The sequence below is a fragment of the Anser brachyrhynchus genome (assembly GCF_964034855.1).
Source record: "Anser brachyrhynchus genome assembly, chromosome: 24".
NCBI classification, from domain to species: Eukaryota; Metazoa; Chordata; class Aves; order Anseriformes; family Anatidae; genus Anser; species Anser brachyrhynchus.
In genome coordinates this window covers 101182-122467 of record NC_137717.1, presented here as the reverse complement: position 1 = coordinate 122467, position 21286 = coordinate 101182, and the positions used below count along the sequence as shown (strand labels likewise).

General features: G+C 41.5%; 1 protein-coding gene and 1 long non-coding RNA gene across 3 annotated transcripts in view; one reads left to right on the top strand and one right to left on the bottom strand.

Moving 5' to 3' along the window:
* The window catches only part of MAN1C1 (mannosidase alpha class 1C member 1), a 45186-nt gene that overhangs the window by 3391 nt on the left and 20509 nt on the right, over positions 1 to 21286 (top strand). For both annotated transcript variants that reach the window (XM_080566880.1, XM_080566881.1), the window contains one exon: positions 6576 to 6672. In XM_080566880.1, the coding sequence (XP_080423006.1) occupies positions 6576 to 6672 (97 nt within the window). The remainder of the gene's footprint in view (positions 1 to 6575; positions 6673 to 21286) is intronic.
* LOC308182388 lies at positions 12122 to 20074 on the bottom strand. The gene is made up of 2 exons (XR_013941809.1): positions 19701 to 20074; positions 12122 to 19334 (listed from the first exon to the last, which is right to left on the bottom strand). It is a non-coding gene; the product is annotated as an uncharacterized lncRNA (long non-coding RNA).

Genomic DNA, 21286 nt, shown 5'->3' with positions numbered 1-21286 from the left:
TTTGTCACATAGTCCAGGTGGAGTTGGCTCAGGGCTTGTTACCTGCAAGCAGTGGCCTGAAGATTGCTCTCATTTAGACCCCAACAAGCCTGGGTAGCATTGGCAGCAGGGTTACATGGATGTAATGGAGGGGAGAATTTGGCCTGGTGCCTACAGTTTGTGTATAAAAGCCTAGCAGCCATACAAACATTGCAGTGTAATCTGTGACCTAGATAACTGAGGTTTATAGATTCTGCGTAGTATTAGAATGTGTTTGTCATATCTCTTGCTATGATGAATAAAAATCTTGTAGTGAATTTTGATCCTGTAAGAGATGACAACGAGTAAGATATGCAGATTTAATTAAGCAAAATATTAATTTCCTGATTTTCTTCTGTCACAGAGGTGTAGGCTATTCAGCAGAGATGCTGACCCATGTTAAATAGAGAAGGAAGTACAAGAATATCGAGGGCTTTCATCTACAGTAACCTGGGTTTTAAAAACATTTAAAAAAAAATCTCCTCCTGATTGTATCTTGTTGGTCATTGAAACAAAGGCAGCAGCACTGATAAAATTCCTAATTCTCTGCCAGGCAACTATACACAACACACTCAGGGTGCTGAGTTTCTGTGTGATCCCACATGTGATTGAACTATCCTTTTATTCTGCCTTTCAGCTTCAGGGGAGTCATAATATTCCAGTACCTGGCCCTCTCACGTGCTTGGAGCTATGGGAATGGGTGCTTGAATAAACTGTAGATTATGATAGTGTGACGTACTCATGAATAACCCAGTTTCCACTCTATACAAACAAATCAAATTGGAAATCAAATTTATGAAAGCTAGTGGAATTCATTCCTTCATTTGTTTATTTTATCACTTTGTTTACTTTATCACATAAATACTCTTTATGTGATGTGGGAGACGTGTTATGTAAGGTGTGTAGGTAATGTGTGCTGTAGCAGCGAGTATCTCTTCTCTCCTTCTTCCAGAGCTGTAGGCCCTGTAACTTGCTGGAATGTGTTCTGAACTGTCACAATACTTCAGGTTTTCTTTTTCCTCGCTTTAGCTGTTCTTACAGGTCAGCAGATTTGTAATGGGCAGGATCGATATGGATGGAATTTGTTGATTACCATCTGCCTGCCAGAGCCTAGTCGAAAGCTAGGAGAAAGGCTGATGCCAAACACAGAGACTTGGAACTTTGTTTTCTGATAGGACCCTTCAATCTGAGCAGGAGTCTGAGCTATCTCCTCTTTTCCACCCAACCTCTAAGCTTTTTGAAGCCAAAGAAGAGGGGATGACAATAGTATCTGGGCTGCTATCTGTGTGCCCTTTAATATGGCACTGCAAGGTCTTTATCTTTTAAGCAGGAAAAAAAAAATGTTGTCCAGAGTGTAAAACTCCTCACTGTGGTGTCATCTTCTTTACTTTTATTTGGGAAAGCTCTGAGCAGCACTAGGGGCACCAGAGTTGTTTACAGATTAAGGAGTCCCACCAGGGAGTATATCTGCTATGCTGACTCTGTACTTTGAATGCTGTGTTTCCTACTGGTGCAGAGTTGAACAGAAGTGGATTAGCAAATTTAGATTATATGTATGTCTGTTAGAAGTAAGTACTGCAATGAGCTGGGCTGACGAAGTGCAGGCAAATATACTCCTTTGCACTGGTGGGTAACTTATCAGAGTGGCAGGCTTCTTAGGTTCAGTTTGTCTTTTTAAAGACAAGTCCAGAGTCAATAAGCAGTTCTTTTCCTGAGAAGAAAAAAGAAAACACCTGTATTTCATAGGCTGTTTTTGCAAAAGGTCGTTGGTCACCTGAAGAATTGCCTAGGATATGCAGCTGTGTGTTATTGTGAGCAGCCAAATACAGTAGGCACTCAAACCTTTTGAAGAAATTTCCAATAATATCAAATATCCATCTCCCCATGTTAAAGGTTGGGAAATTCTAAAAGGTCTTGGATTTATCTCTTAAACTGACTTCTGAAAAATGTATTAGTTCTGTAATTGATTAGTCATGCATGGCTTCACAGGGAATAGTGTTTGGCACATGTGGAAAAAAACAGCTAATGACTGATGTTCAAAAACAACAACAAAAAATGTATTTGTAGTCAGAAAGTGACTGCAAAGATGCCACAGTGGGAGTCCATATTTATTCTCTTTCAACAATTTCCAGATCAAATTGGCTCAGTGAAAAGTCAGAACGATTTTCCTTCCAACTGCTGCTACTGCAAGCTTAGCCTCAGATCTGGGAAAATCAAACTCTGTGGTTTCTGCCTTTTGCATCATAACAAGTAATAAAGATTTTGCTGTTGGAGCTGAGCTGATGGTTTTGTTGACGACAGATGAAGCAGAACAGAGTACTTCTTGCAGTCCCGCTCCTGCGTGTCTCATAGGTAGGGAAGCGGTGGGGAGAGAGAACAGCATTCCTATGAAGTATTTTTATACCAACCCTGCAGATACCATCTAGTGCTTAAGAACAACCACTGCAAGCAGCTAGACCTGCAAGTGTCCATCAATGAAGTGAAATAAGCGGGCTTTCTTCCAGTCATGAACATCAGAGAAAACACATGAATGCTGAAATAGACTTGATGGTTCTTTTACTCTTCAGATATAAAAGGCAAGTTTCCTTGCCTGATGTCAGAGAATACCTAATAGTTTAACTTGACAGTGTCCTTTATCCCTTTTGAATAAGGGAATATGTCAAATTCCACGAGTTTTTCAGTCCTTTGCTGGAATTGTACTCTTGGGTTTGAACCATACATTCATTTCTTTCATGATTAGTAATACTGAAGTGTATTTATTTTACACTGCAGTTATTTTCATCCTAGCTTTTCTTTTTGTCTCACCTTGCTGTCTGCTGTCCTCTTGTAAGACAGCTCTAAAGATGTATTTGCTTTTGACAATCAGAACCCAGGGGAAGGAAGGCCATCAGAGTCCATGCAGTTATCCTGCATCATTCTACAGATCAGCAGGCACCTATTAAGGTAGTCTTCTAAACAGAAATATGTTGATGGTTTGTCACCAAAAGGTAACTGACAAGAAACAGAAATGTTAGCAGGACTTGAACTCTTGTGGGAAGTTATTTGGTGTTGGTTGCTGAGTTTGATTTGTGTGATTTTGACAGTCCTGACTAGTGATCCCTTCTGCAATGAAAAAGAGCGTGCTGCTGGGGCAGGGCTGGGGAAGTCTTGCATTTTATCTGTCTGAATCTCTGCCACAGACCTGACTCCTGGTGGGAAATGTGTCCCTGTCAGATGCTGATTCAGTCTTGCACACTTCTGTGGAGGCAACCTATAGATATTCTTAGGGGATTTTGCACAGACGCGTAAACACTGAGAACTAGATTAAAAAACAATTCTCAGTTTGTGTTACAAATTGGCCTGATGGTATGATGCTGTGTGTCATGTTATCAGGCATCCTGTCTGAGCTGTCTCTTTTCCGAAAGCAGCAGTAAAATCCCCAAAAGTTTCCCTGTTCTGTGCATCTTCTTGTTTTTGCATTTGTTCCAAGTGCCTTTCCTTTCTGTAATCTGGGGGTGAACAACGCTACAAGCAAATCATCAGTCAGTGCTTTCAGTGCATGTGTAACACCACCCGGTTCCAGATGGAAGAGTACCTCCTCATGCCTGTCTATCTGAGTGAGGTGCTTGGAAAGCATCTAATCCATTGTAGTGGTCAAATGTAAATCCAGTGACTTCTGACAGACTTACTTTTGACAATGGGAATAAAGAAAACTCTTCTGAGTAAAGTACTTATTATAATGGAATAGCATGCAGTATATCTGACAGGTTTGAGATCATCAGTCAGACCATAATTATTTTTCTGGGGTAGAACTGTCTTTGCAATAAGAGTTTCTCTGCAGTTTGAAGCACTGACTGACTCCCAGCTTGCTGGAATTTTCACTTGTTCCAGGCTCGTTCTCATTCATTTATTTACTGACTCAATGAAAAAGGGCATTATACTGTAAATTCCACAAACGGTGCATACAACGTATCTTTTGCTTCACTAGTCTCTGGTGGCTTCATGCAAATAAAACTTAGACCTAACCTGTCCAAACTTTGTTTCAGCTGTAGGATATGCAGTTAATTGACTAAAAATATTTGTTCTGTTGTCAGAATGTATGGTGAATTCTTTTCTGATTTTTTCATACTTACAGATATTGTTCAAAGAATACTGCCTTCATTCTATAGTAATAATAAAGGAGATAATAATTCTTCCCGTGTTTTTAAGTTCTTCTTTCCTGAAGCTTCTTCTCTCCAATTTTTAATCTTTCCTATGTCTTTACTTCTTCATGCACTATTCACTTATGTTTGCTGGCACAACATCTTCACTTTTGTCTGCATCATAGAAGCTATAGTTAGATTTGTTTTTAGACACTTTTTAGACACTTTTTTATAGAAGCGTGGAGGAAATAAGCTGATGGTACTGGAGTGACCAAATAACACAAATAACTTCTATTTCTATTAGACAAAAGCTTTGATTCTAGGAAGTGGAGAAGATGAGACTGAAGCTTTTCTCCTCTACTCAGCCACCGTGTGCTTTGGTCTATACTTGGAATTTGTTCTCAGAAACATTGCCATCCTCTTACAACCTAGCATCTCATTAAGAAACTGTAACTGCAAAATCAGCTGCTTTTGCTGACGTGTTTCCAGATTTAGATGCAGCTGGATCTAGCTGGGTCTTAATGCCTGAGATAGTCCTGTCAACTGATTTTTTTTATTTATTTTTTCCCCTCTTGACACAGTTAAATCTAGTTGCATTAAGAATTTAATTAGGAGTTAGTATAATTGCGTTTTTCTATTCTTCCTCCCATTCAGCTTTCCTGGCAGGGGCAGTGAATCAGGAAAACTCAAGTTCTATTTCTGTCCTTATCACTAACCACTAATGACTTTGGGCTGCTAAGTGCTGTCTTTTCTTGTTCCTCCAGTGCAGATGTGCCTGCTAGTCTTGCCTTTTTCCTGATTGTGGCAGGGAGGGAATGCTTGCCTCTGTAGATTAGAGCTGAATAACCGATCTTTACTTTGGCCCCTCTTTCTGGGAACAGCAAGCGGAAGGTGAAACTTCTTTTTTTTTTTTTTTTTTTCCTTTTTTCTCCTTTTTAAATGCAGGATACCGAAAGGTGCCTTGTGGCTATGTGATGAAAGATAATTTCTTCTAATTTCAAGAAGAATTCTTCCATTGCTTCCAGTGATGGAGATCAGTTTTCTAAGCAATGGACTGCTGTGTCTTTGACAATTTTGCAAGAGAGAGTGGGCTGTGATAGTAAACAATGCCATGAAAACCATCCATGCAAATTTGAAAACAACCTGCCAAGGCTTTGCCAGGCCTACTACCTGATTGAGTTACTCTGTTGTATTTACTTCTAGATAAAGCGACACGTAGCAAATAATTTACAGTATCTATCTATCAGCTAACACTAAATAATCAGCAGATGTATTTACAGTCAATAGGTTGACAAGGTCTTGAATTTTATTTTAGAAGCTGTTGCAAAGAGCTGGAGCATATGGGTGGAGTTGTGTATTCAGTCTGGTTCTTTGGGTATAGAAACATGAGCTTTTACCTTGTGTTTAAGGAAAAACTGGATAAAAGAGTGGCAAAAGCAGTGGTCGGAGAGCTGAGGCTTTCCTGAACTTTGAGCTTTGTTTCAGAGGATATATTTGTAGAAATTTGCTTTTGAGGAGGCAGGACTTAGTTGTTTTTTGTTTTGTTGTTTTAAGGAAGAGCAGCGTGAGTGTGCATGTGTGTTAGAACTGCTGCCTTGCAGTCCTCAGGGAAAGTTTAACGTGCTGAGCATAGGTGGGACGGTTCATGTGTCCCAGAAGGAATTGTTTGAGTTGGAACAGGTTTCTCGGAAATTGCACAGCCCATCTGCAGGCTGTCTCTTAGGAAAACACTTTTGAGTTTTGATAGGAAGATGCCAAAATGCCATGGATCTCCCCTTCCTTCCTTATGAAGGCATTCTGTGAATAGAAAGAAAGCTTCTGTGCAGTGCTTGAAGACCATTTTCTTTGCTTGCTCACCACAGTATTAAGTGCATTGTGTACCTCTGTGGTGTTGCTTTGCCAAAGTTGTATGTGTAACTGCTGTGAGGTGGGCAGATGAGATGGTAGGTGGTTTTGGACTTTGAGTTTCATTATCAGAATCATAATGAAATGTGAAAACTCAGAAATTAACATCCCTGTGTTTAGGTATGTGTCAGCTTTGGCCTTACATTTTTATCCCATTTTAATTACTATTCTGAAATACCAGTGCTCCTCACAAAGGTCAGTAATCTAGAGATTGAGGCATGTTTCCAAAATTCCCACATGGTTTGCACAGCCCAGGGCAAAAGTGGATTCTCAGTGTGTCTAATACTGTGGTACTTCTGAAATGTGCCAGTCCCAAGTTTTGCACCAGGAGCGTTGGGTTTGAAACGCCTTAGCAAAGTGCTCAATGCAGTCCCAGTCATCAGTGTTCCGTGCAGATTAAGCTTTTATAATTAATGGGCCATTGATTGTCAGTTTTAGCAGTGACTGGGAAAATATCATCCCTTCCCAGAACCGAAGTTCAGAAAACTTTTTGTTCCATTAAGTGCATTAATTCAAATTTTCTTTTTGCAGATGATGAAATTTGCTTGGGATAACTACAAACAATATGCATTTGGAAAAAATGAGCTGCGACCACTGACTAAGAATGGCCACATTGGTAACATGTTTGGTGAGTTCTGAATCAATTTCAATGTAAACTCACTGCATTTTTAAGGTCATGCCTGCTATTGTGTTAATTCCTTTCTATGCAGTGCAGTGAGGGTATCTGCAACAGCTTTGATCTATCTTCTTTCCACTTTTATGAAGTGATACGTGCAGCACAGCTCCTAGGAGTTATCTACCCATATCTTATTGCTGGGAATCTCGTTCCTACAGGCATCTTTGAATGTCCAGACTGTATCACTTCTGTGTACAGATCTAGCATCAAACATGTCTAGGAACAATGCTAAGACCACGCATTGTCTTTATTAAAACATTAAGTCAGTCCCAACCTGACAATGCTGCTGTTTGTTTAAGCTTATACATGTCAGGACCAAACTGAGCATTTTCTCTCACATTGCTCCACTGTTGAGCAGGATGTAAATTCCGTGAAATGTTGAACGAGTGAACGAATATTAAAGTTTCTTTTATACTATGTGGTTACTTGCTTGCGTAATTTTACTCTTTAACAGATTACCTTTTTTAAGTGTGAGCCACTTAGATAATTTCAATGGTATTCCAAAACGTCAACACGTATTGCATCAAAATGAGCAGAGGAATATAAATTGTCTTTCTCTTCATTTGCATTCAAAATATTTCCCTTCTCTGCTTACTCTGCACTAGTCTTGCCTTCCCTGCACAGGTTGTGCCACAGTGAGAAGGTGCAGAATATGGAGGAAGGCAAGCAGAATCTGCTTTAGCAGCCCTTTCCCACCCCTCTGTGGAGAAAGTTTGCTATACAGGGTTCTTTTGGCTTCTTTCCCCCGGACTGTTTTGCAGAGATTTTCCTAGATTCCCTCATCCAGAGTAGACTGGAATAGAGTTTTTTAGTGAGCAAATTATCTGTGAACTTTATTTCCTTGGGGTAAAGGGATTTGACTACTATAGTAGGAAGAAACATTCCCGTTCCTGTTTTTGCACTCTCTGGGTGTCCTAGCCCTTCTCTTAATCAGTTTGTATGACATGCAGCCTCCTGTGGAAGCCTCATTAGCTTTGGGGAACCTGAGATGTGTGAGAGAGTGGGTGTTTGAAGGTGGAAATAGCATCATATATCCTCTAGGATGGCCATAATCTTAAGGAGCAGCAGCCCTGTTTGGCCTCTGAATTGCAAGTGCAGCTAGCCCTGATGGAGATGGCAGAGGACAGACTGGCTTGCAGTTTAACCACAGCACTGGGAGAAACCTTAGGGTTCTGCTTGTGGCACCACTATCAAATCCTTTAATTGCCATGGATAAGGCACTTGTCTCTTTAGTTCCTGCAGAAGTATCAGAAGAGTTAACTGTTTGCAGTATCTGTAAGTTGCATGGAAGTTGCATTAACAATTGTTGGGGTCTGGAGGAAGCAGTTTGGGAAGCATGCATTGTAATAGCACAGGCTGCATATGACAAGCCACTGCTCTTACCCGTTCTCACTTTCGTCGGGAGCAATGATTTGGGTTTGTTCTTCTTTTGCCTTCTTCTCTGCCCACCCCAGGAATACCGATTTCTTACTTAAGAATCTGCATTAACTTCAGCACATAGTTAAGCGTTTTGCAACTTTTCCATTCTGGCAAGCTTGTTAGAATTCCTCAAGGAGCATGCCTGTAAACAGACAAAAATGCTGAAAGCTTTTAAATGCATTTATCATGATAAAACAGTTGGCAGAACTTAGGCTTGTTTGTAGCATGTCTGTGAGCACTCTTAAGGAAAATGGTTTGGAGCACAAGAATTTGCAGACAATTGCGGAAGAGAAACTACATGGTACATTTCAGCTTCTTAATAGGCTTTTCCTCTTTCCTTGATACTGCGACTATGGCAGATCACAAATTCAACTCAAGTCAACAATGTTGTAATGTTGAAAAAGAAACAAATCTCACCTCTGGATGGGTAACTAGCATGTGTTTTACACATGCTCCCATTCTCCACACTGGCAGAGACTCAGCTAGGACACAGAGTCCACTTCAAGAAACATTTGGCTCATCTGGAGAGTTTGGAGGGGAGCAACTGAGGAGAAGGCCATAGAATGTGACCTACAATTAAGCTGGAAAGGTCTGGGGTTGCTAACCCTTGAGCAGATAAAAATGAAGAGAACTTGGCAACAGTTTTCAAAGACACAGAGATACTGCAATGTATAAGATGACAAACCATTCTCCATATCCATGGGGAGCGACCAAGAAGTCACAGCTTAGCATTCTTCAGGAGAGCAGGGTCAGACACCAGCACAAGCTTTAAAACTGTAAAGCACTGAAGTAGAATACCTGTAGTGACTTTCCAACTTTGGATACCTTATGGGTGGCTTAAGGGTAGAAGTAAATGACCTCTCACTGTTTGTTTTTCATTCTGTGATTACTCACTAAGATGAATGAGAACTGCAGGTCCCCAAAAAGTCTCGCAAAGATGCCCCTTGGAGATGCACCAAAGTGATGCTGAGGAAAAGAAGTGATGCATAAAATGCTTTTTGATGGTTTGACTCCCTGCAAACCTCCCAAAGCTACCTTAGTGACAGAGCACATCACAGTTACAATTTTGGATGTACACAAAAATCAGGAAATTAAAAATGCTAGTTCCCGTAGCAACCAGGATGCAGCCTGCCAAGAGAGAAGGAATGTTCTAGCCTAGTCAAAAGGTGTTAATTTTAATGCCTGAAGGCAACTTCCACCTCCAGATGATTGAAGAGGGCCTCAGTGAAGTCAGTGAAAGCTCTCTACTCTCATTTACAGAGAAAAGCCTGATCCTTACTTTCTTCATTCCTGAATTATCTGCTCTTGCTTGCAGAACACAGCACAGATTTGAGTTTGGAAATCAAGATGCAAGACTTGGCTGCTGTGAAGACCATCACCGAGAAGACTGTGATCTTGGACCACTCTGCATTGCAGTGTTCACATAATTTGTACTTTTCCATCCTCCAGCTCTTTGAAGAAATTGTATTCCTATATAATCGTGTGTTCAAATAAAAGCACTGTGGCTAGAATTAGACCTCACTCAGGTGTTCTTAACTGCATGTTTGTTTCAGAGCAAGGATATTCTGAGCATGTTGAAATAAGTATGGAAACAACCTTTGCCTTTAGAACTTTCTCTTGAAACACCGTCACTTTCCTGCACTGATCTTTTTCTCATTTTTCTTTTGGGAGCTGCATATAAGGTGTAAGGGTACAGTAGATTTTTTTGAGAATAAAACATCACAAGAAGGAGGAACAATTTCAATAAGTCCAAAAAATCCTCCCAGTTTTTCACACTGAAGCCTCAAGCAAAAGCTAAGGGATTTTCTTGAACTTCCAAAAAATTCCAAAAAGATACAAGAACAATCCTGAGAGGCTAAATAAGAGTATTTTTTAAAATTATAAAGAGAAAAAAAATATATAATAAAATTTTAAAAAAATGCTTACCACAATACTCTGAACACAGATCCACCTTTGAAAACAGTGAAAAATCTGAAAGTTGATGCCCTATGGGATGACGTAACAACTACTGATTAAGAGAGGTAAGAGACTTCTTTTGTCCCAAAAGGCAGCACCAATGAAAAAGATGATAATGTCAGAAACAAATACCGGGCAAAATTATAGGAAATGAATTTCTGCAGCAGGAGCCATTTGAAGTTTAAACTCCAGAAGGTAAATAAAAAATTGTCAAAATCTAACTGTAATCCAGATGAATATCCAATGAGATACATAACAAAAGTGGCAAGAAACTTCAGCAATAGCACAAGAAAAAATATGATAAAGCAGTTAAGTTCTAAATGTGAAATCTAACACATCAAAGCCAGTTCTGAACTTGTCTAATCTCTTCAGAAGTTTCAAGAATGGAACAGAAGTGAATTAAAAGAAAGAACATAAGTGGGTTTTCTACTGCACAGTTTATAGCTACTCATCTCCTCTGAATAAATGAGGAAAACTAAATACAGGAGGATAAAGATAAGAAAGTCAGGAGTCTCAAGACACTTCCAACATATTTAACAAATAACTGAAAATGCATCTTTGAGGTATTTTTAACTTGCTCTGCACCCTAATATAGTTTCTAGTAGCGCATGTGTGCAGGTGGGTTTGTGTCTGCAGCAGAAATTACATAAAGCATCTGACTGCAAATTGTGGCTAGAAGACAAATTGCCCTCAGCATTTCTGAAAGACACATTCTTTCCAAAGCAGAGGTATCTGTGTAGTCAGGGGCTTCAAGTTTGGTATTGAACTCTGAATATTCCTTCTTATAATCTAGTCAGCACAGAGTGGTGCCATTAAGATACTTGGAGTGGATACTAGATGTTAGTTCTAGCCAGCTGGATGTGCCAAACCTCCAGACAACCTTTGCTGTGAAGTTGCCACCAATGTCTCCATAGTCCAGAGAAGAATCAGTTGGCTGCCTCTTAACCACACGCGCAATAACTCTGAAGATTAGACAATTATTTCAGCATAATTAGTGTCTGGAGTGAGGCACAAACAACATATATAAAGGGGGCATTAAAAAAAATGCCTAAAGACAAGCTCACTGTATTTTTTTTTTAATACATCCCCCTGGAGAGTGAAAAAGGAAAACCAAAAATCCAGTCACAGCCTAGATCATTCCCCTGTCTACACGGTAGCAGGGCTGCTCACGCATGTCTTGCTTCCCCTCCACAATGATGTAATGTTCTGTTCCTCAGCATCCTGAAAAGAGGTTCTGTAGAATGCTCTCTAATCGTAACTCAACAGGATTTTTTTTTCTTCTAGTGTTTTCATGTGCTACTTTAGTGGCTGTTTTTCCTAATTTTTTATTCCCTTCTCTTCCATTTTGCTGTGAGCAGTAGTTCTAACAAATTCCAAGACACACTCCTACTTTTAGGTCTCATTAAACTCAAAACTCTGCTCAGGGTCAGTGGAAAGTTCATGAAATTCGCAAGGGAGCAGGGGATGATTAATGGTTTTACACTGAGATGATGTGAATTTTGCTCGGTTTCCTGCTAAAGACAGGCCTAGACCAAATCCTCGCTGTCGGGTCTTTGCAGCTGTCCTCGTACCTAAAGAGCTGCACAGAGGCTGCAGATGCAAACATACAGACACTGGAAGGTGTGTGCCTGTGCTTTGTGTCTTAGGCCAAGACTGTTCCCCACTGAATTTTCTGAGTTTGTTCTTTTATTTTCTAAGATGTAAGTCTCAGCCGAAGGGAGACAAATCTGTTTGGTTCAAATCAAACATTTTCTAGAATTGCTCACACAATGAAGCTGATCTGGTCTAGCTCAGCCCGAGAATAAGGGCTTTAATAGCAAAGGTGTTTGAAGAAGCCCACAGGACACCATATGTGACATTAACATTTTTTTTTTTCCAATTTAAACTTTTCAAATGAGCATTTCAAGCTTACAAGGCACCACTGTAGTAAGTTTAAATCTCTCTGTGTGAGGTTTAGGATTCAGTGGAACCCTGATGTTTGAGCTAATGTTTGACACAGCAATTTGAAGGAAGCCACCATTCTTTGCATGACCCAAGTAGAAAGCAGAGCAGGAATGGGTCTCTTGCAGTAGTAATGACAACCTTGGTGTCTAGAAAGAGGGATATTAGGCAGGTGGAAGGCGGGGGAGGGGGGGAAGTAGCAGGGATAAATGTTTGCTCTAATACGGATTATGCAACCAATCTCCAACATCTTTGATAACAGTAGGATATCTTGATTCACTAATTCATACTGACAAGAGTCAAGTTCGTTGCTACACATTTCAGTGACAGCAAAAGCCGATGTAAAGCTAAAATGCCCTTGCTCTGAAAATAATATTCAACTGGGTAACATTACACATTAAAAAAAAAGATGCCAGAGAGTAACAGTGTTCCAGCAACATCTTCATTACAGTATATTTTTCTCTTTTAAAAGCCCATGGAGACAACTGCATAATGTAATGTGCAATAGGCAGCAGAAATAGTTCAGCACACAAATTCAGAGAGCAATTATTACTATTATTATCATTATTTTAACCACACAAAAAGACTCCAGGGTTTTGTAATTTTGTGATCATAGGGAAACAGACTCAGGCAGAACAGAAAATTTGCACCAAGTGATTGCACAATTGGAGGTTACCATTTCTCTTCGGGTGGCCAGAATGCTGTTAAATTAGTATTTTCATCCAATTACCTTTCCCATGTTAAATATTCATACATCACTGCCTGTTGCTTCTAATTGAGGTGGGCACATTTCCTGACTGCTTGATAGTTTCTTAGCTAAATCACTGATGATGAAGGAAGCAGCCGTTTGGAAAATGTTTGGCTTGATAGGCAAGACTGGGTGGTTGAAGGGACTAACTCTGAGACAGAAAGCCTTCCGTGTCCAATTGAGCCCAGCACCTGAGGTGGCAGTCAAAGAGCTCTCTAGCTGCTGTTAGAAGTTCCCATGAAAGGAACTTGTTATTATAAATCCGTCTCCAAGCAGTATCGATGAGAAAAAGAACCAGAAAAAAAACAAGACAGGAGCACTCAGAGACGCATGCTTTTCCAACTTGTGTTTTATCAAGACACTGATTTTAATCAAAGCCAGTTCAATCTTTTGAAGCCTTCACTACCAGCAAAATGAGAAGGGATCTCAGTGTTTTCAGTTCTTGTTTTGCCCTGTGTCACTTGTTCTCTAAGAGGTGAAGATAAATAGCTAGTAACAATTGGAGTGTTTTGTGTGAGCGGTTAACAAGTTCATCATGTTTTGTAGAAACTGCTTCCTAATTTTTATTCCAAACAAGATTTCAGCACTAATTTTTGTTTTGACAAATGTGTTTTGACAAAAACAGTGGGAGACAAGACCTTTCATTTTTGATCTAGGTTTGCATTGCACTGATCTAAATTCCTTCACCTTTTACTCTTGCCTTTCAGTTGTAAACTTGTTGTGGTGGTTTTACTCAGCTGGGCAGCTGAGGCCATTTCCCCTTGTCTTACCACTTGGTGCTTGGGAGAAGAGCCCGATCCCCACCTTGCTAAATGGCACAAAGAAGAATTTTATTCAAGAATTTTATTTTATTTAATGTTTAAAAGCCGGTGAAGATACTTGTCTCATGCTGCTCGGGAATCCTTGCTCCTTTTCCAGTATTGCAAAGTCAGTGCATCTAGGCAGATGTTACATTTAGCATTATTCCCATGCATTTAGACAGCAAAGCTGGTGAGAGTTGAGAGAGACTACCTTGTTGTGTGCAATGTATGTTTGGCTTTTGCAGCAGGGCGGCAGTACTTTAGATCATACACATACAAGCTATCATGCTTACTGGATCCTCAGACACAAAGTAGACGTGGGAGTTAGGCAAAACCATTAGTAAAAGGCATTTCTCCATCCTGATGAGCAGGACTATTAAAGACCCCAATCTTAGCTGCTAATTTGCTGAAGCATCGGTTTTACAGCTTTTGTAACAACTCTTAAGGGACAGGCAGCCTTGCAGCTGGGAGTTCTTCAAGTTGCTTATCTGGCCTGTGATGCTCTAGGTTGGCTATTTTGGGAAGAGGGGAGTGAGTGAAGGTGACACTCTCTTTCCCTCCCATCACAGCTGCTCCACTTTGTCTAGAAAATTAAACTGTTGCTGAGCTATGGAGGCTGAATATGTCGTCAGGCTAGGACACTTGTTTAACTTTTGAGAGAAGTGGGTGCTTCTATGTAGTAAGTCTGGTAGCAAAAGGTCTTGAACAGGTAGATCCCCAGCCCATAAGTACCTCACCCCAAGGATGTTTGTCGTTGGTTTTCATATTCAGGTTTCCTAGAGCCTGAGTAGCTTTCCACAAGTATATATACATATATATATATATATGTATATATATATATTTTGTCAGTAGGTGCTCTTTGACCCCCAAAATTGCAACTGAAAAGTGATGTCCATTAGGTAGGAGAGCTGTTTGGATTTGGTAGGAATGGAGCTGGAAAAGCCAGGAGAGAGGGCTTGGTTCACCTGTGTGAGCTCGTATAGAGAGCATGCAAGGGTGCTCTGTGCAATTCTGGAGAGAGATCCTGAACTGTAAGCTGCTGTACCAACTGTCCCTTCTCCTTGGGCCTGCTATTCTCCATCCTTCTTAATAAAAACTCTCTGATATAGGATGAAAGTCAATAAATCATGCTTTGTTACCGTTGAGCCACTCTGTTGCCTAACGCTTGTCTCTTTTGTTGGTGAGTCACTGACAACTTATTCGAGCAGCTTGATGGACCCCCCAGGCCCTGTTCCCACTGGAAGGAGTGTGATGGGGCTTACTTTGGATAGCAGCTAGATTGGCTGAAAAGATGACATGTGGCTCAGGCTCCATGGCCCAGAAGGCTGATAGATTGGCTCAGTTACAGGCAGCACTTAGCAGTTTGAACTGACAGAGGAGCAGTAGAGCAAGGGAAGATGAACCATTTTCTGAGCACAGTGAAAACCTCAATCTATTTTCTGGTGCCAAGGGAACACATTGAAAATATCCTGGATGCTCTTGCAAGTGTTCTGCACTCTCTTTGGTTTTCATTTTTCTTTTTTTTACAGTCTAGTTCTGTCCCCCTCCTTTTCCCTCCCCGCTTCTGTCCTTTTCTTCAGTCCCTCAGTCATATAGTTGCTGAAACTGTAGAGAAATCTACAAAGTGCTGTGCATTTCAGCTTGCTGTTGTCTGTCTGTAGGGTGCAGAAGATGGAGACAGAGGTTCTTTCAAGCTGGAGGTTTTTGACCTTGGCTGCAAGAAGCCACATGAAAAGTTGCGGCTTTCTCTGAAGTGACTGTCTTCTGTTCTGGATAGCTTCCACAGAGACTGAAGGAGAGAGAAAGCAGGGATAATATAATGGTCTGCTGATAAAAGAGGGTTCTTTGGTGTAAAATCTTTGTCTTTTGTTCGATGGGTCATCTTGCCTCTTAAAAAATGTAATCCTGTCCACTGGTCCTTTATAATGGACCTCTGCTTTTATAATAGCACCTCTGCTATGCTGTATAAGCAATGCATGGACCAGTGTCCTATCCCAGTATGACCAGTGGCAGTCCCTTGGTTTGTAAATGTGAGCAGTTGCAAAGCGTTGGCTGCATTTGAATTTCATGTGTTGAATTAGTGGCGTATGAAAGCTTCACTAAGTCAGATGTAAACCCTTATTACTCTACTCATGGTCACATGTGCAGTTTCATTGTGTATCTGATGCTGGTATGTTTTATTGGCCTGTTTCTGCGTAAATTGGTGGGTTTGATTTGCTGGTAATGGGTAGCTAAAAGGAGGTCGACAGATGCAGCAGCAGTTGTGATTGTTACCACAGTTATACTTAGTTGCAGCTTGGTGCTTTGCAGTTCTTTTCAAGCCTTAATTAGCCTTTACGTGTTTGGCAGGTGGTAGGCTAGATATTCTCCACCTTTGACCAGCCCTTGTGTCCTCCCTTTAAACCATACACTGAGAAGGAGGTTGTTGCTTTTTTTCATCTACACACTGGTTTGCTGGGACCCTGTAGGGGAGGACGTGCAAATGTGTGTAACTTGTACATGTGCCAAGGGATCCATCTGATACTTACAGGTTCCCTACTTGCCTCAGTTGGAGCTTTTTACCCTTTACAGTCCTCATTCAGCATGTGATGGGGACCACACATCTGTTGCTTCTTGGCCATAGTTCATAGGCTCATTTTTAATCAATACAAATCTCTTTGTTGGGGTCAGAGGAGCCTCAGACTGCAGTGCCCACCCTTCTCGGCTGCCCTGTGCGCAGCCGTGTGTTCCACGATGGCTGTCCCTCGGCTGTGGGGAGGAACCTGGCGTTGAGTCAGTGCTGCAGTGGCATGGCAGACTTTTGTACGTGTTCGTTTCTTTGGTTGTTGAGGTTGATATATGACTTCCAGAATATTTCCCTTCTGGTCCAGTGAACACACGTTAAACCTCATAGTGAGTCTTTTGGAAATGTGCTTTGTCTTGTAAACTCTTACTGTAAGTGGCTTTAACAAACACCCAAGCTATAAGACATCAGAAACGAGTCAGGGATAGAAGGGGAACAGAGGATCATGAGATGTTCCGTGCAGCTGATTTAACTCAGACTAGAATGAGCCACTGTGGGCTTTATCTGTGGTTTTTGGAGACAGAACTTACATCAATTCCAATGAAGGCCCCACTAAGATAGTGGCGCTTGAAAGTTCTTGTTCCTTCAGATGGACATTAAAGCACATTCCCACAGAGGCTGTGGGTGTTTCAGTGTGTGTACAATGCATTCTCCTCTCTGTGGCGCGCTCCATTCAGCACCTTTCACAAGCATTATGTTAATTAATGTAACATTTGTTAGTGATTTCTGTGGCAGCACTCACAAGTGAGTAGAGGGATGATAGTTGCCCTGTGTGGGTGGAAATAGGAACAGAGCAGCCTTGTTGCCTACACGGATGTCTCCATTCTTCTAATGCACAAAAGAGCAAATACACTCATGGCTTAGGATAGGGTGGTACAGGGCCTCCTTCAGCGTGAGGGCCCAAGGAAATGAGCTTTTGTATTGCTGCCATGAGCTGTTGCTTCTGGCGTGCTGCATTCCCTCACAGATGAAACCCCTGGCAGAGGCCCTGCTGCTTGCTCTCACAACAGCTGCCGTGAAGTCCATCAGTTAAAAATGCCATGGTCCCTAGACAAGCATCACTGCGTTCTGCCTGAGGTCCCAGTTTTTCTCCCTGGTTCCAGCAGAGGGTTCCTTTTCCCAACCAGAATGGTCATGCACTCTTATGGGGCAGTATAGGAGCTGGAGAGGATCTCAGAGCAGCGTCCAGTAGACACACCATCGATTCTGGCCATCAGCTAAGAAGTGACCTTGCCTCTTGCAAGCAAAGTGTAGCTCCACTCCAAGCCAGTTTTGCAGCAGGATCAGTGGAGGAAATTTGTTAGCACACAGGGTCTTAGATTTGTGGAAACAGGAAAAAACTCAGGCGCGGAGTCGTTCAGACACTTTCAGAAGGTTTTTGTTTGAGGATTTCAATGAGGCTGAAACCAGTAATTTAGAGAGGGAAGTGTCAGCAAGAGTCAAAAGTGACAGAGTGGGTTTTGATTCCTTTTCCTGTTGAAGCTGCTTTCCCTTTGATAATACCCATCGCGTTATGATGCATAGACCTGGAAGGGTGTTTGTTTTTAACATCTCTCAAAATAATCGGCATGTCAAGCAAATATCACTATCTTTATAAATGGCTGTGTTCTAGTAAACATGCTGGGATGTGTATAGCACCATCTTTCGACAGCTGAGTGTAATCGTCGCCATTGGAGGTTGTGTCATGAGCTCTGTCATGATCCAGTGAAACAAAGTCCAAGCAGAAACCTGAAAGGGATGAAGATTCTTTTGTAGCAAAGAATAACCAGTGTGTACAGGAGGGTCCGGGTCTTTTTCTAAGGCTGAGAGAGCTGGGGATGTTCAGCCTAGAGAAGAGAACTCTCCGGGGAGACCTCATTGCAACCTTTCAATACTTAAAGGAGTCTTTTAAAAAAGATGGAGAAAGACTCTTTACTCGGGTAGATAATGATATGACAAGGGGGAATGGTCTTAAACTAAATGAGGATAGATTTAGACTAGACATTAGGAGGAAATTCTTCACTATAAGGGTAGTGAGGCACTGGAACAGGTTGCCCAGAGAAGCTGTGGATGCCCCATCCCTGGAGGTGTTCAGGGCCAGGCTGGATGGGGCCTTGGCCAACCTGAGCTAGTGGGTGGCGTCCCTGCCCATGGCTAGGGGGTTGGAGTTAGATGATCGTCAAGGTTCCTTCCAAACCAAGCCATTCTATGATTCTGTGATTCTTAGATGTCCTCTCTGTGCTGGCATGTGACAGGGACACAGCAGCAAAGTCCTGATGCCTGGTTTGCTCTCTGCGTGGCTGTGTATCTTCTTATGAGACAGCTGAAGGTGACACCGTAGCTCTTGCTATTGCTATAGACATTAGCTGCAGGAAAAAAAAAAAAAGTCAGGCATGCAATTGTTTCAAAGCTGGTACAGAAGAAAGGAAACAGTGACAAGGAAACAGTGACAAAACCGATGTACAAAACAACCTACAGTTCTTCAGATAAAGAGTGTTTAGGGGACCGTTTAATTTTGAAATGATACAAAGACGAGCCAGCAGGGAAGCACAGTTTGCCCCCACTTTGTCAAATACAGTGGAGGAAAGCTAAGCAACTCTGAGCTATATGCCTTAATGAAGATTCAAGCATGTTCCTAATCCTCTGGTGCGTTTCATGTATTTAAAGGCCTGACTTGCTAAAAGCATAAAAGGCTCTATAAATTCAGGCAATAATTTTCATTTCAATTAATCATTCCAGAAAATTGTAACTTTATTGTCTCTTTGTCTTTGTTTCAGTTAGAAGATGCAACTTTTTTCATTGTCTCTCTGCAGATTATGAAAGGCTTTGTGGATTATATCATCAAATTAAATCAACCCCTTTAGCGTTACTCTCGGCATATCACAGTAATGGGCTGTGCCTCAGGCACTTCCTTCTCTTTTAAAAATACTTTGCTTGTCTGTGTTACTCTGAACTGGTGTATTTCTCCTTGCTAATAGGAAAGTGTATAAAAAAAACTACATGATCATTAATACTGAAGAATCGTTAAAGTTGATAAAAACAGCTCTGGCTGCAGCGATGTTGTTTTTCATGGTCACTGCTTTTGGAAAACATGCTGTACAAACCTCAGCTTAGCTGTTTTTACAACACACCAGTTGATCTAGTGGCTATTTGATTCCATCTATTGCACTTTGAGAGGTAGCTTCAGTTAGATGAACATTCTGCAAGCCTGTTAGGAATAAATGGATTTCTAGAGACTGCCTTCATCTCTTTTCCACAGTCCCTGTTTTTGATGCAGACAGCATCTGAAAGCCAGCAATCTGTAGCTGAGCAGTAAAGTCTTGGTTGGGTTTTTGTTAAAGCGATGATGTGCTGACTGGCTGAAAAGTAAAAACTGCAGTCTTGTAACATCAACAAAATAAGGCAGGATGTCTTTCTTATGCGAGACGAATGCTGAAAGCATAAATGAGCCCTGCAAGAAATTGGTGGATCTGAGCACTTCTGTGGGGTAAGGGTATCGTGTACATCAGACACAGTCACTTTTTTTCTTAATAAGAAAAGGCCAAAGTCTTAAAGTTCATGCCACATGACTCACCTTTGCCTTCCTCTGTCCTCTGCAGTAGTTCCTTGACAGCACATCCAGCTGGGTTTCCTCTCTTAAGCAAAACTACAATTGAAGTAACACTGAAGGTATTACAAAAGTGCCAACCCACTCTGAGCATGCAATAAAAGGCTGGGAAAGCTTGGAGAATTTGGGGTAGTATTTTAAAGTCAGACAGTGAGAAGAAGGAACTGACTTGAGCCAAACAGAAGTATGTCTTAGGAAAGCCCCTGGGCATAAGCTCATGTATGAGTCTCTGCAGTTACGCTGAAAGGGAGAGACAGAGCTGATACAAGCAGTTTCTCCTGCAGCTCATCCAAGTATCTTTGCTGCCAGAGGTCTGACTGTTGGGACACGGGTAGGAATGTGGCTGCAACTGAGCAGTGGGGGGGGGGGGGGGGGGGGAGCGAGGGAGGGGGGCTGGTGTTAAGCTTCCTGACAGTGATGCAAAGGAAGCTTCACACCTATGTCCCTGCTGTGTTACATCCACAGAGGGAAGACCTAGGAAAGTGATTGCCTTTGCAATTTAAGCACAAAGGGTTTTCAGTCATGATGTGCTTTGTACCCTTTGCTTTCCAGTGCTAGGAATACTTTTAGTGAACCCTAACAGAAATAAAACTCTGGCACTGGGATATTCCAAACCCAGAGTTGTTAATATCTCTGGTTTCATTTGCTCTTAACTGCTCCAAGACTGTCTGTATATCCCGTATAGTTTTCTCAGTGTGCACGTCATGTCATTCTGTCTCATTGGAATCTCTCTTAAAGTATTTGCATAAGACAAAGCTTGGCATACATTTTTTTACATGGATGACATAGTAGGTCCAAATACTTGGCTGGTATTTGCTTAGTCTGCATGTGTCCCATTGCCATCAGCTGGAGAACAGTAGGCATGCTCACAGGGACTCTTTGTTTTGCTAGCCAAAGGAAGGGAGCCATCCCCAAAGTCACCCACTCTCTGTTTAAGATTCATTGAGATTAGTTTCTGGTCTCTTTGCTGCCAGCTGAGGCTGTGTTTTGTGTGTATGCTGGCAACAGGAAAGCCTGGATCATGAGGTGGAGCAAAAGTACTTTGTGGCCCAGATAACAAGCGCTACATCAGGAGAGAATTGATCGAAGTCCTTTCTTAGATGCTCTTGCACAATAAAAATAAAATTCTTTTCCATCAGAAGAGGGCTGTGCTTGTAACTGGATTAGAAAGAGGCTGAATTTGGGTTTGCAGATGAACAAAGATTAGGGGGTGCAATCATGTAAACATTTTGGCCAAGATAAGAACTGGAAAACAAGGCCAAGGATTGCAGTCATGACTGGTGTTCTAAAGTGCAGACCTTGAGCTGTTCTTTGGGGGTATTTTTTCAGAACATTATCAGGCCTTTGAAAATTGTGCCTCTCCAAAGCAACATGTTTTGGGTAGTGGAGCTCACTAGTTCTGTCAGAAGATATCAGAAAAAGTGGCTAGTCTGGGTCCCATCCAGAAATCCCCATTACTGGGACTGGAAGCTACTGCCTGTCTCAGCTCCTGCAGATTTATTTGGAGGTAAAAGCGACTGCACAAATGGGGCTTCATCACACTGTTCTTTTTG